The sequence below is a fragment of the Octopus bimaculoides genome, chromosome 11 (genome assembly GCF_046866305.1).
Source record: "Octopus bimaculoides isolate indiv1 chromosome 11, ASM4686630v1, whole genome shotgun sequence".
NCBI classification, from domain to species: Eukaryota; Metazoa; Mollusca; class Cephalopoda; order Octopoda; family Octopodidae; genus Octopus; species Octopus bimaculoides.
Window position 1 is genome coordinate 35,869,945 of NC_142938.1, and position 16,454 is coordinate 35,886,398.

The following is a 16,454-nucleotide window of genomic DNA, read 5'->3' on the forward strand; positions in this document are numbered from 1 at the left end:
GAAATATCAGTCAAATCACCCTCTCCTCACACCTTTTGAAGTATTTCAGGACCTCAAATGAATGTTTAACTACTAGGAGTGAGGTTTTTTCTTGTTATCCGCATTTTAAAAAATACATCTTAACTGAAATTAAGATATCCATCTAACACTTATGTAATTTTTTGATATACATAAGACAACGGTTTTTATGTTGAAGTTGATCTGATATGTATTTCATCCACGAAATCCTGGGTTGCTATTGTAGTAACCCCTGGTGGTCAAGCAGGAAAGCAAAACGAAAAAGGAATCTAATGAGAGTAATCTCCCTTGACCTTCTAAAAAATTCTTGAATATTCGAGAAGCTTCCAATTAACTTCCAGATGACATGGAAGTCAGGGACTTCCGGTTCATTCCGTATATAAAGGAACACATTTCTAATTTCATGCCACTCTTGACTGTCGTGTCTATCTAGACTAAATTTTGCATATTGATTCGTTTGTTGCACTTGTTTGAATTGGTTAAAAACTGTTGATGTTTTATGCTGCTTTGCAACAGTTTGTTTGTCTGTGCTGTCTCACCACATTTGAGGAGGGATGGCTTAGTCTTCAAGGAAAAATATGTTTTATTCGGACCTTAGCAGGACTGAGGAGGAACTTGTGCGAGCAGTAGAAGTGATAGACAAGTGCTTGAGGAAGAAAAGCTTCACAGAGGCGACAGGGGTCGCAAGAAGAGAAGTAAACCTAATGAATTTGAGGAACTTTGAAAAAATGTTAAACAGAGAAGGTGGTGATGTGAAATTGTCACCACCTCAGGAAGTTATGAAAAGTATGATTCAGTAAAAGAAAAAAGAATTGAAAATGAATCAACAGAAATGATAGAAAGGGCATTGAGGCCAATCTGACAAGATATATTATATTTTGTCAGAGGAAGACGATATGCCATGGGAGATGTGCATTTCAGAAGCAAGGAAAAGGCTAAGGAACATGCAGTGAACCCACTGAAGGCAGATAGGGTGATCCTCCGACCTACATGCCTTGGAAGAAGGACTTCCAGGGTCAGCGTGAAGGGAATCCCCCCTGAAATAGACACGGCTTGGGTGGCAACAGCTGTGCTTCTAGGAAGTGAAAAAGAAGTAACCATGCTCCAAGCCACAGAGACAGAGGCCACCAATTGGAGAGGAAAGGTACTGGACGTTATAATACAAAGTACAGTAGAGTACTTAGAAAAGATGGTGGAAATGGTGACAATAGGAGAAACAGTGCTCAGAGTTTGGTTAGAGGGCAGAATCCCACGTTGCTTTAAATGTGGCCAAAAGGGCCACATTAGAGTGGACTGCCCTCTAAAAAACAATAAGGAAATTCGAGAGGAAGTTGAGAAGGAGCCGGAGAGAGTGGAAAAAATAAGAGAAGTGAATGAGGAAGAAATGTGGAAGGTGGCTGAAGGAAGAAAGCAGAGGAAGAGGAAGGAAGAAAGCAGAAGAAGAGGAAGGAAGAAAGCAGAGGAAGAGGAAGAAAGAAAGCAGAGGAAGAGGAAGAAAGAAAGCAGAGGAAGAGGAAGAAAGAAAGTCAGTGTGAACCCCCAACCCGTCATGCATGTATATCATACGTTTTTTTTTTTTTTCTAATTGTTATATGTCCCCACATGTCTTTGTATGTCCCCTCTTTGTCGGCCTCTTGTGGGCAATAAAGAAACAACTTTTGCCTGTCAGTTCCTAGACATGCATTGAGTCACACCACTCACATACACACCCGCACGCGCGGATGTTCACCTTATTTGCTTTGGGAAATGTGGTTGCAAAATATGTTCATGTGATGTTACAAGTTTTTCCTTCAATTAACCTTATATGTTCACGCATTACGTCCAATAATAAATATATCATGACTCATTACGAACGTCTTACAAATTCTTATTTTCTTGTCGTTTATGTACAAGATGATGACCCCTCTTTCTCGTATGCAATTATAAAAATTATAGGATGTCATTTACTGGCAATCACTATACACAACAAACACACAAAGATGAAATTGAAAATTATATCAATGGCTGCTATGTATCCTCATCAGAGGCAGTCTGGAGGATTCTAGGGCCCAAATTACATGGTTCACATCCTGCAGTCCAACAGCTTACAGTTCATTTACCCCAACAGCAATACATTTACAATGATGATATTGAACATGTTGTCCATACACATGACAGGTCCACTCTCACTGAATGGAGGCAAGTTAACCGGGAATTGTCAGATAACTCATTTGCATGTACATTACATTATATTGATTTTCCTGAATTTTACACATGGAATAATAGTGAGAAAATGTGACATCTCAGAAAATATAAAGAGACAATTCACAATTCAAAAGCAGATATTCACAGTCACAAAATTCTCACTGCTAAAACTTTCTTCATTGATGGACCAGATGAGTCAAGTAAAACTTTTTTCTGTAGTATCATTCTTTCCCATGTTCGCAGAGAAGGAAAGATTGCAATAGCAACTGCATCATCTGCTATACCTGCATTGCTACTTACTGGGGGTACCACAGCTCATTCCATTTTCTGCCTTCCCTTCAATCCGGTTAATGTTGCCACATGTAATGTATCCATACAGAGTAACAAAGCAACTTATATTATTCAGGCTGATGTTATAATTTGGGATGAATTACCTATGTCTCACCGCTTCCTCACAAGGCATTGGATAGAACATTAAGAAATTTTATGAAAACATTTGGCCCCAGGTTTGAACATGTTCCGTTTAGAGGAAAAGTAATCATTTTTGGTGGGTATTTTCAACAAATTTTAGCTGTCATTAAACATGGAAGCAGACCACAGATAGTAGGCAGCAGCTTTAATAATTCATCTTTATGGAAACATGTAAAAAAATTCAGCTGACTGAAAATATATGATTAAAATCATATACATAGAATTCAGAAGATCAAAACAACCAAATTCAGTTCAGCAACTTTATACTTCATGTAGGAAATAGTTCCGTAGCAGAAGAAGCAAATGGTGAAATTATTATACCCTGGGGATGTAATATTGTTCATAATTTTAACAACCTCATTTCCTTGGTTTTCAATAGAAATGTCATACAGGAATGTATTGCAGAGTCAGAAAGATTTTCAAAATTTGTTGTTTTAGCACCAGAAATGTTGATGTTGATCTCATCAATGAGGAAATAATAAAACTATTTTCAGATGATGAAAAGGTTCTCTTTAGTCATGATCAATGTTCAAATCAGGATGATGCATCAGAATTCACTACAGAGTACTTAAATACACTAAATATTTCAGGCTTACCATCACACATATTAAAATTGAAAACCAATACACTAATTATTCTCTTGTGCACAATTGACCAAGCTAATGGCATGTATAATGGTACATGCTTAGTTATTCAAGAGATTCAAGAAAAAATCATGAAGGCAAAAATTATAACAAAAGAATTGTATTTATACCAAGAGTTACCCTTTCTTGAGTAGGTGAAGAGCTCCCATTTACATTTATTAGACAACTGTTTCCTATTAGGCTAGCAATGGCAATGACAATTAATAAATCACAAGTACAAACATTTGAAAAAATTGGTTTATATTTACCAAAGCCTGATTTATGCATGGACAACTGTATGTTGCCTTTTCTAGAGTGTCTACAGGGTTTCCAGGATTAAATATATATGTATCAAAGGACAAACACACCACAAAGAATGTTGTTTACAAGGAAGTGCTCATTTAGACTTCTGATAATGAAACTATCAATAGAGAATACAGCTGTACACAACAGCAAACCATATTTATCTACTTATCAGACTCCGCATCATTTACACATGCACATTACAAAATATGGAAACAACAAAACAATTATTAAAAAAACACAGAGTGAATTTGAGGTTTGAAAGTAGTTTAGCTTATTGTAGCTGCTATAACACAAGTTTAACTATAAAATACTCAAACGTGTTGGGTATATAAACCTCTAGAGAGAGGGAAAAGGTAACAGTCACCAGTAAGTATTGGACTTGCATGTACCATTTCCTGGACAACTTAACATATTACAAAGTGACAATCATTAATACCATTTTAAGACTACCATACAAATATAGCTAAAGGATTAGAACATCAATTACCATGAATTACAAATTTCATTGTAGGGTATATACATATATTCTTTATTCATCATGTCTTATTACTTATATATTTTTCTTCATTTCCACCAATTTAAACATTAGCCTACACTCCATATATCTTCTTTCACATGACATCAATAGAGACTACAGGAATTCTTTTTTTGTACACATCATCAATGACAAGGGAACAGAATTAGACAATTGCCATTGTATGGTAAATATACTTCATTCTTTCCTCATTCATTTTTAATGTATTTCAAAAATTACTTTACGCATCTTTATTATACTATTAAATTAACCATCAACTATTTATATACAGAATAGAAATTAAGAGACATGGTGTTAATACTAATGCCACCATACATTTGTAACAGAAAGGATTAATGCATCAAGGACCACAGATTTCATCATTTCGTAATTATTCTTCATTCCTTCCATATCAATTCTAATTTCAAATATATTTCCTCAATTCACCATTTTATATATAAGAGTCTGCAGTCAACATTTTCATTTTCTCATCCATATTCACAAATAACCATTCTTTTCAGGTAGTACCAACACTAAAAACAAAAGAATCAAGACACATTCAAGGACAACTATTCTTTCAGAAATGTGTTCATTTCCTAATAATTTAGACCAATTAATACTATGTCAAATGTATAGTCAAGAATAATTAACTTTGTATTAAGAATGGACTGTATTACAGATATTTTGAATATAATTGTTCTTTGTTCATTGCACATTGAATAATACATCCATATTTTCTGCATATTAAAATACTACCAACTTTATTTCTTCCATATTCCTGTACAACAAAATACTAATGTCTTAACACATTGCTGCCAAGAATAATAGATGAGGTTTCTATTATAACAGACATTTGAATAGATTTCTTTATTCAAGTAAGTATTCTTCGCTTCTTACATTTCCATAGGCAACACAAAATATATATAATTCTCCTAAATGACATTAGACAGATATAGGATAGAAGAACAATTTCATTGATAAAGTTAATTTTTCAACTTTTCTATCTACATCTATAATGTCGCCTTTCCTTCATTTATTGCCCTTACAGAAATATAGACAAAGTATACATAAAATATTGGATGATGCAGTAAATACACCACCCTGTAATGATATCAGCACCACGAAACCATCAATAAAATCAGAAACACATCATAACATATGAACTATATATCAATTCAGGAATAATGAATAACAAAATCCACACAACATTTATTCAGATAAATATAACTTTATTTTCCCTCATTTCAAATTCAATTACATCTTATCCATTTATTAGCTCTTTCAGATGGCAAACCAATAAGTATCAACTCTCATAAACACCAGCTAAAATTACCTATGATCAACTACAGACAGTTACTCACTCATGTAAATACCATTCATCTCTTCTAAGTCAGTTATGGTTTCTTATATTCTTACATTTCATTTCTACAATTCCATTAATTCCTTACCCATCTTTCCCTTACAGTCAATGACACTTATAGGTAGTAAATACATATTTCATAACTTACACGAAGAAAAATAATGCATATTAATACAAGTTATTTAGTGGCAACAATCTGAATACATAACCAGTAAAGGAACAAAGAATATAACAACTGCCACACATATTCTTACACTTGATTAATTTTTTCCAGATCATTTTCACACTTCGTTTCCATTCAAAATATTACATTGAAATGTTATAAATAGTTCACCAACATTCATTAACTGTTGAAGACAGTGTATGAATACTTCTTAAAAATATCAATATCAATAAAAATTAAACCCATTAACAAAAAAAAAATTATGAATAAATCATGCATTAATTGCAGAAGGACTACAAAATTTAAATAAAACAAATTCTGCCAATAGCTAAAATAAATTAAAATTCATTTTTGTTGAACAATCTATAAGTTTTCATAATGAACAGCACATTCTTTAAAGCAATCCAGAAGACAAAATCACAAACATAAAAATAACATTGCATAGACAACCAAAATCATCTTAGCAGAAAAACATACAACATCAAACTCAAAAAGCTCTTCATATATGGACTACAGTAAGGTAAATATCATTCTTTCTTTGCTGCCTCAGTGTTATTTTCCTATTTACAAGTAGCTTACAGGCTTCTAAGCCTAAAAAGTGAAACAAATGTCTTCAGATACTCTACACACACCACACTTTATTGAATACTATTCCCCATGCATTCTATATGTATACTTATGTATATATATTATCCAAATATATGATACAATGTAAAATATGTTATCTTAAAGATAGCGCATTCGCACAAGTATATATATATATATATATATATATATGTATCTTACACACTTACACACACACGTACACACAATGTCAAACTTTTAGAGCAGCTGATGGGTGTTTTCCCAGCAATTAGTCATCAATACTTGCATATTACTTGGGAACAATTAATGGTTGATGAGGATCTCAAATTATTGACTTATATCTTACTGATTTTAATGTTCATTTTAATGTCAAGAAGCACCTTGCAAGAAGTAACTCCTTCTCCTTTTGAAGATGAAGATAGACAAACACAACACACTCACACACATACAAATACATAGCCTTCAGCTAGTATCTTCTACTATAGTTTCAAGCTGACCAAAGCCTTGTGAGTGGATTTGGTAGAAAGAAACTGAAAAGAAGTCCATTGTATATGTATATATACATATCTATGCATACGTTTTTGTGTCTGTGCTTGTCCACCACCACTGCTTGATAATGGTGCTGGTGTGTTTATGTCCCTGTAACATAGCAGTTCGACAAAAGAGACCAATAGAATAAGTACTAGGTTTTAAAAAAAAACATGTAGTGGGGTCGATTGATATGACTAAAAAATTCCTCAATGTGGTGCCCCAGCATGGCCACTGTCTAATGGTACAAATGATTTGTAAACACCTAATGATTTATAAACATTTTTATTATTCAATGCATTGCTTCAAATGGAGAATACTTTGAAGGTGATAAAAGTGTAAACATGTAAAACTAAATGAATAAAATAATATTGCAAAATTCCAGTTTTTTTTGGGTACCCCCTCATATTTGGTTTAATTAGTAGTGGGGAGAATGTTCTGACAGTATAGGAGCTAGAGTAAGAACAGGATGGAAAAAGTTCTAAGTACTATTACCTTTGTAGGTAACAAAGGGACCCTCTCTCAAAGTGAAAATCAGATTATATGATGCTTGTGTATAAACAGTAATGTTACACAGTAGTGAAACAAGGGTGATAAATACAGAGGAGATGTGAAGGCTAGATGTGCAATGTCAGTGTGCATGTTTGACAAAGTACAAATATGTTGAGAGAAAATTTATGCATAAGTGATATCTGATATAGATGAAATATATGTGCAAAATAGTTAAAAATGACCTCCTAAAACCATATCATTTATGTCAATACTCCTGCACATAATCTTCCCTGATGTGTCTCTTACCCGCAACTCATCTTTCTAACACCCTCACCTCATCACTCTTCTGACTATGATACTAGTCCCCATTGCCCATGTTTGTCTCCCACTATTTCTTTCCCTATGTATCCCTGATCTTGTACCTGGCAGTGTACATCTCTCGCATACTGTCCACACTTCACATCACCTGTACTACCTCCAATTGCTTCCCCTTTTTCTCCAACAAAACTGATATTTACAATTGACATTTCCACTCATGATCCCATTCACTGCATCCTCATCTCTATCCATGTGCTATCCTCCTCTTACACTTTTGTGAACTTACCTACTGTCTGATCTTCTTGAGCCCTGCTCTTATATTTACTTTCCAGTTACTTGAGGGTATCCTCTGATACCTCTTTACTAGTATCTTCTCTCTTTTCCCAACAGAGGTAACCATGTATCTCCTTCACTGCAAAATACCTGTTCTTGACCTTCTATCATACTTTAACCTCTCATCAACATCAACTCCTCAGTTGTGAGTTACTTGAATATCTTACTTGTGCCAGTGCCCCCAAAAAGTCATCCATTACACTTTGTGAAGTGAGTGGAGATTTAAAGGGCATCAAGCCATAGAAATCATGTAAAAGTCATGATTAGATGATGATATAATGTATGTTTGTATATTCAGAAAAAGGGTTGACAGAGTTTCAGAATAGGCTATCCACATAAGTTGCATTTTCTGTTTTGATGGGGATTTTTCAATTTTTTTCCACTATGATGAGAGGTGGAACCTTTTATGAAAAAAATTTCTGAAAATGTATGATTTTTATACTCCCCTTCTTGGAAGTTATCCCTACCCTCACGACAGTGATCACCATTACAATTCTTTCCCCACATTTTTTTAAATAGAAAATGGAACGTCATTTTCAAAATCAACATGAAACAGGTATCTATTTTTTAAAAAACTTTTTTCCATTCGACTCATACAAAAAAAAAAAAAGGAGTTTTAAAAAACAACGAACCACCCTTTCGAACCATGAAAAGAAGCGTTTAGAGGAATCGAAACCGCTATCATATGCTCATGAATGGGTATCCTAATCACTAAGCCACGCGCCTCAACGCTTGCTCACTACTTGTTTAATTCAAAATATTTTCGAAACCTATTGGATAACATACGTAACAAATGTATATAAAACAAATAAAACGTTCTCTATATTTAACTAAAAAAATTATGGATAATTATTATTTCACCTCATAAAAACAATTCTTCACACTAAACTACAGAAAGTTGCTCGCAAATCAATTATCGTGGTAAATCAAACCAGCTGTCATATTCGAGATCGATATCTATAATAGAGATAAAAACAAATATTAGCTTCTACATACCTATTAAAATACATCTAAAGTTGTTCATGTTTAAACGTCAGTTCCTTCTCTGCCTTTGACAGCTTATATAAAAACACGAGCATGTTTATATACAACATAAACATGTATGTATGTAGATAGGTATGTATGTTTATATGTATGTGTGTGTAAGTATGTATGTATAAGAGGAACAGAGAGGGGGGAGAGAGAGAGAGAGACAGAGAGAGAGAGAGAGCATTTTTGAACTGAAAGAAGAAGTCTTACAATTATAGAAATGGAAAATCCTACTTTCTAAGTCTGGAAAATCCCTTGCAGCGTCTATTTACACACACACACACACACACATATGTATACACATATATATGGCAATACATATTAATATATATATATATATATATAAATATATATATATATACATAGAGAGAGAGAGAGAGAGACGGAGAAATTCCCTGCTATCTCTATATATAGATAGCGGGGAATTTTTCCATTTTGACGGGGTTTTTTTTCAGATGTATTTTCTTTCCGGTGCCCTCTGAGGTATCTTTTTAGCAAAAACAATTTGCGAAAAATCATGGGTTTTTTTTTACCCCTACCTCCAGCGATTTTGTGGGCACTACGCACGATGATTTTCCCCCTCCCTCGGACCGATTTTATGGGTACTACACACTTAAAAGCGATGGGAGAAACCTGTTCGTTAAAAAAAATCAACTCCATATTTATGAATTTCTTACCATGATACATGGCATTTATTTTTTTAAAACCTTTTTCCATTACTCAATTGAATGTGTTTATGAGGAGAAAAATATTAAACAACAAGAAGCAAGGTAGATGGTCGAGAGATGTGCTAAAAGCAACTGCTAAATCGTCGCCTTTTTTGCATCGGGAAATCATATTCAACACCGTATTTATATGAATTTGTTTATCTCACCACGATATATGGCATCTTTTATAAACTTTTTCTATTACTCAAACGAAAAATAATTTTTTTTAACTTTTCAAAAAATAGCACATCTTTCAGCCATCAGATACCTTCTTTCTTTGTTTAATATTTTTCTCCTCATAAACACATTTGATGTTTAACAAAAAAAAAAAAATCATGTATTTATATAATGTTAAGAAAGTCATTTTTTTTCTTCTTTAACGAAAGGTTTCTCCCATCGTTTTTAGTGTGTAGCGCCCACCAAATCGGTTCAAAGGAGGTGGGAATCTTCGTGCGTAGTGTTCACAGAATCGGAGGGGATGGGTTAGGTGGTAAAACATCCTTTTTCGCAATTATTTTTTTTATAAAAAAGATACTCTGGGGCATTCCCAAAGGTACCGTAAAAAAAAATCTCCGTCAAAACGGAGAAATTCCAACTTGTTGATGCTTCCTAACTCCAACGTCTGCTTATATGTATGCATGTATGTAGATGATACATGCATACATACATATATACATACATATATATACATACATACATATATATACATACATACATATATATATATATATATATATATGCACACACACACACACGCACAAATATAAATATATATATATGATTATAAAAAATATTATTATAATTAAGGGCACTGGAATGCTAGCGCCTATACGCTAGAAATAGATGTCAAATACCTACAACCCACTCTAAATTTGATCTCTATTCATAACCCAAGGCCGAATGCAAGGAAATGAGCAAGAAGATTTACATGCAATTTGTAAATCTCCTTGCTCATTTCCTCACATTCAGTCTCAGCTTATGAATAGAGAACAAATTTAGAGTGGATTGTAGTTATTTGACATCTACCTCTAGCATATAGGCGCTGGCATTCCATTGCCCTTAATTATAATTATATCTTTATAATTATGTACTTAAAAATTAATTTTACTGATATGGTCGTTTTTATTGGCTAGCCATTTATGTAATTATGTTAATGATTATTTCCTGAATTTATAAATACATATATATATATATATATATATATATATACTAGCAGTAATTACTTTTACTCTTTTTTGGGAGCTACATTCAAAGTGTTATTTATATATAGATTTACTCCTCCTGTATGTGTGTATTTCATAAAAAAAAAAGTAATAACTGAAGTAGAAAAAAAGATCAATTTCATATGAACTTCTGTTTCTTTATTATATGACAATAATAAGTGAGTTGTATGTGTTATTTTATATATCAATACAGTAATAGCAATTATATAATACACAAGACTTTGGTTGGCACAGAACCCAAGGTGACAAGGTTGAAAAGCAAGCTATAAAGGAGAGATACATTTTGGATAATATACTCTTTAATACAATACGCTTAACAAAAGGATGGGATGTTTACAGCAAGAAGACCTTTGATTTTAATATTTACTCGAGCAACACAACAACTAACAGTGCTACACCATACAGGGTGTTCCAGAATTAACTATCTATTTCAATGAAATTGAGCAAATTTTAAAAAAGCTTACAGAAGTTTATGTTTATTACCAAAACAAATAGATTTATAAATCTTACATCAAACTTTTATTGAAAATTTTCAACATGTCTGTATTCCTGCATACTTCAATTCTCTCCTTAGCATTGTGAAATACATTTTGAAGCATTTCAGGCATTAGCTCCTGCACTGCTAACTGAATGTGTTCGTTAGGCTCAAGTAAACGATTACTCCCTCTTGGGGATAAAGGTAAAGAAAATAATTGCTGCCAAATTGAAAAAAAGCTATCATGGACAAATAAGAGGGGTCCCTCAGGAATAAAAATAAAATTATAAAGAAAGTTCAAAATTTATACACTTTTAACACATATTAAACATGATAAACATAAATAAAAAATAGTTTAAAAAAAAAATGCATTCAATTTCACTCAAATTATCATTAATTCTGGAACACCCTGTATCTACTCGTCCGACTAAACAGGGGAGAGAACACAGGGGGGGACTAATTGCAGGTGGCAAGCATAGCTTCTGGAAGTTGGTCATGCAGTCAAACTCAAATGGCTGTGAGTCACAACAGCAGTTTGTTTTTTTGTTTGAACATTTTGCATTATATAGTTCAAACATCGATGACATAGAAAACAGACATGCTGTTGGGCCATGCTGTGTTGTGCAGGATTGGAAACGTGAAACCTCAACAGGGTACTTCTGGAGAATGGATGAAAGGGTTTGTTATGCCTTTACCCAGCCGCACACACACACACACATTTGATGATATTCATTTCTTGTCAATCACTACTAACACTAATGAGCTTTGAACATTCAAACAGATTGATGTACAGTTTTAATATTATTGACTGTTATGAACATTTAAACTTGTCAACATCGAAATTTCTGAACATGTTTTCATAATTCTAAATTTGTCTGTTATGAACATTTTAATTTGTCAACATTGAAACTTTTAAAGCTGTTTTTCTAATTCATAATTTAAAATTTTTACCATTGATAAACAAAAGATATTGTTGAAACTAGTTTGGTATATATGTAAATAAATTTATTTCAAACAATTACAAGTTTTTCAAATTTAGGTGCATTTTCAACAACAAATTTGATAATAAGAGTGAAAAAACTACAGAAGGCTTGTGTTACATGGTTAAAGTATATATTTAAATTATGTCAGAAAAATGTTAGAAAATCTTTTTGGTATATAAACATTGTATTTTGAGAAATAACCGGTTTCATGTTGTCTTTTCAAATTTCTCTACTTCATTGTAACGTGTTCGCTCCAGTCTGAAAAAGAAGAGTTCTAGATAGGGGGAGGTAATTAGGGATTTTTTCCGGTATAGGGGAGATAATCGAAATCTAGGAGGTGGTAGAATTTGATTAATTTACCATGGTTTTGTTCTATATTTTTTTCCCTTTTTTCTCAGTGGGGTGTTGAATTTCCTTATTTAAATGTGTTAGCAATGGTTAAGTTTGGGTTTGTATTTTTGAATGAAAAAGGTTTCCTTATTTAATCTAATCTGTGTTGGTGTTTTAATGGCACAATGATAAAAAGGAAAGATTATAAATTGTGGTAGCATTTGTTTTGCGCATTTCTCAATATGATCACTAAAAGGTATCATTCGATATTCTGGGTATGCAATCTGCTGGCGGTGCAGAGTGCATCTACGTCTGAGCGATAATCCTGTGGACCCTATGTAGTTCTCGTGGCAGCCCGAGCATCTTATCTCTTCTTTTTCAGACTGGAGCGAACACGTTACAATGAAGTAGAGAAATTTGAAAAGACAACACGAAACCGGTTATTTCTCAAAATACAATGTTTATATACCAAAAAGATTTTATAACATTTTTCTGATATAATTTAAATATATACTTTAACCATGTAACACAAGCCTTCTGTAGTTTTTTCACTCTTATTATCTTTTATACATCCAACCACGTGCTTTCACATACCAACTTTCTCACCTATATATATATATATATATACATATAAATATATGTATATATATATATATATACATATATGTACATATACATGTATACACGTGTACACACACACACATAAACATACATACATATATATACACATACATAAATATACATGCATATACATACAGGAAGACTTACAAACATACACACATATACATATATGGGAAGCAAAGTTGTAAAGGGAATGATAGAAATTTGAAAATGCTGTTGAGGAAACAGACGCTATAGGGTGAGGGAAGAAGAAAAGGTATAGAGGAAAAAAAAGAGAGTCCTCAATGGAAATTGCCGTATTAAAAATGTTGTTTACCAATGTAAAATTACCTCTGGATCTAAGGAATTCTTTTATATTGGATTATCATCTACGAAGTTGAAATGCTGTATATCACATCGTCTTTCAACTTTAAATAGTCATAAGCATAATTCTACAGGACTTAGTAAGCTAATTTGGCACCTTAAAGACTCTAACAAACTTTTTTCTTTAGATTGGAAAATTTTATACAGATCATTCCCCTATGACAAAGGGAAATTTTTTTGTCCTCTCTGTATGGACGAGCAACTATCTATCCTCTTTTCTAAACATAAACTGGTAAGCACCTTTAATGAATGAGTTTACAGGTGTTTACTTGGGAAAAAACACTCTTTTGCTTTTTCAAAAAATATCTACCCCTCACCTAATAATAATTTCTGTTTATTCTTTATTCTTTCTTCCCATAACCAATATTCTTCCCTTCACCTATCATCTATTCTCTTTTTGCTCATTCCTCCCTTTCTCCTTTAACCTTGTTCTTTCATTGCCTCTTTCTTCCTCTATACCTTTTCTTCTTCCCTCACCCTATGGCGTATGTTTCTTCAATGGCATTTTCAAATTACAAGCATACCCTTCACAAATTCACTTTCCATATATGCAGGTATACTTATGTATGTGCGCATATGTTTATGTATGTGCGTGTGTTGATTTATGTGTGTATACACGTATATGTATGTATATATATATATATATATATATATATATATATATATATTTACACACACACATATATGTGTGTGTGTGTGTGTGTCACATATATTGGAGTTTCTTATATCTGTTAAAATGTCTATTTGATGAGCACTGTTGCTTATATCCTCACTGATAAGATTGATGCATTACTCAACATTATTCATCCTGTTGGATATATTTTGAATGCATCCATTGAAACATGTCGATGATATGAAGATATAAATGACTAAATAACATCTTAAGTGTTTGTCTCCATTTTCAACTTTTCCTACATACATACATACATCTATAAACATACACACACACACAATCACACACACACACATATATATACACATACATACTTACGTACATACATACATACATACATACATACATACATACATAGGCGCAGGAGAGGCTGTGTGGTAAGTAGCTTGCTTACCAACCACATGGTTCTGGGTTCAGTCCCACTGCATGGCACCTTGGGCAAGTGTCTTCTACTATAGCCTCAGGCCGACCAAAGCCTTGCGAGTGGATTTGGTAGACAGAAACTGAAAGAAGCCTGTCATATATATATATATATGTGTGTGTGTGTGTATGTATATATATATATATGTGTGTGTGTATGTGTATGCATATATATATATATATATATATATATATATATATATATATATATATATATATGTAAATATAAAGGAGACCACAAGGTGGACTGTTAATGTGCTAGAAGAAGATCACATGTAATGTGTCTACTAAGACCGAATTGTTCTCAAAAGAACAATTAACAGAACCATGTACATGTGCTCCACTCGTGCGGAACAACTAGTATACAATTCTGAGAATAATATTTATTTACCGGTCTGTACTGATGAGAAACAGATATTTTCGGTAAGAAAATGTTAATTTCGAAACTAGTTTACAGATAACTGTATATATTTATGTAATTTTCACTTGTCTTACCCGTATACGTTTTTGTTACTTCGCTAAATTTCCTTTGAGAACAATTCGGTCTTAGTAGACACATTACATGTGATCTTCTTCTAGCACATTAACAGTCGACCTAGTGGTCTCCTTTATATATACATATACAATAATCCTTTGAGATCTTAAATATTTTTTTCTGAATCTCCTTGATTCTTTTAATGTGCTTGTTCCCTGGTATTAAATTGACATTAATTAATATCCAATTCTTTACCCTACTGTTTTAATTATATATGTGTATATATATATATATATATATATATATATATATATATATATATATATATATATATATATATGTATGTATATGGTTGTGTGTCTGTATTTGTCCCCCCAACATCGCTTGACAACCGATGCTGGTGTGTTTACGTCCCTGTAACTTAGCAGTTCGGCAAAAGAGACCAAGAGAATAAGTGCTAGGCTTACAAAGAATAAGTCCCGGGGTTGATTTGCTCGACTAAAGGCGGTTCTCCAGTATGGCCACAATCAAATAACTGAAACAAGTAGAAGAATAAAAGAATATATATGTGTATGTATATATATATGTATATATATATATATATATATATCATCATCATCGTTTAACGTCCGCTTTCCATGCTAGCATGGGTTGGACAATTTGGCTGAGGACTGGTGAACCAGATGGCTACACCATGCTCCAATCTGATTTGGCAGAGTTTCTACAGCTGGATGCCCTTCCTAACGCCAACCACTCCGAGAGTGTAGTGAGTGCTTTTACGTGCCACTGGCACAAAGGCCAGTCAGGCGGTACTGGCAACGGTCACGCTCAAAATGGTGTATTTTACATGCCACCTGCACAGGAGCCAGTCCAGCAGCACTAGTAACGATCTCTCTCGAATGTCTTTATATGTGCCACTGGCACAAGTGCCAGGTAGGCGACGCTGGGCACAGGTACCATCACGATTTCGCTTTCGCTTGCCCCAACAGGTCTTCACAAGTGGAGTTTAGTGTCCAATGAAGGAAAGGTACACATAAGTGGGCTGGCTACATCCCTGGCAGAGGCCTTGGATTTAGGTCTCACTTGGCTTGCTGGGTCTTCTCACGCACAGCATATTTCCAAAGGTCTCGGTCAGAAGTCATCACCTCAGTGAGGCCTAATGTTCGAAGGTTGTGCCTCACCAGCGCATCCCAGGTCTTCCTGTGCCTACACTTCCACAGGTTCCCTCAACTGCTAGGGTGTGGCACTTTTTCACACAGC

The 16,454-nt window shown here is 33.6% G+C and overlaps 1 protein-coding gene across 3 annotated transcripts in view; it reads right to left on the minus strand.

Annotated features, from left to right (window-relative positions):
* LOC106872991 (uncharacterized) overlaps positions 1-16,454 on the minus strand; it is a 97,904-nt gene that overhangs the window by 46,849 nt on the left and 34,601 nt on the right. For 2 of the 3 annotated variants that reach the window (XM_014920181.3, XM_089359813.1), the window contains exon 1: positions 8,892-8,951. The exons of the other annotated variant lie outside the window; for it this stretch is intronic. In XM_014920181.3, coding sequence (XP_014775667.1) covers positions 8,892-8,919 — 28 coding nt within the window. In that variant the 5' untranslated portion in view covers positions 8,920-8,951. Of the gene's footprint in view, positions 1-8,891; positions 8,952-16,454 lie in introns of those variants that run through there. 3 annotated transcript variants of the gene reach the window in all.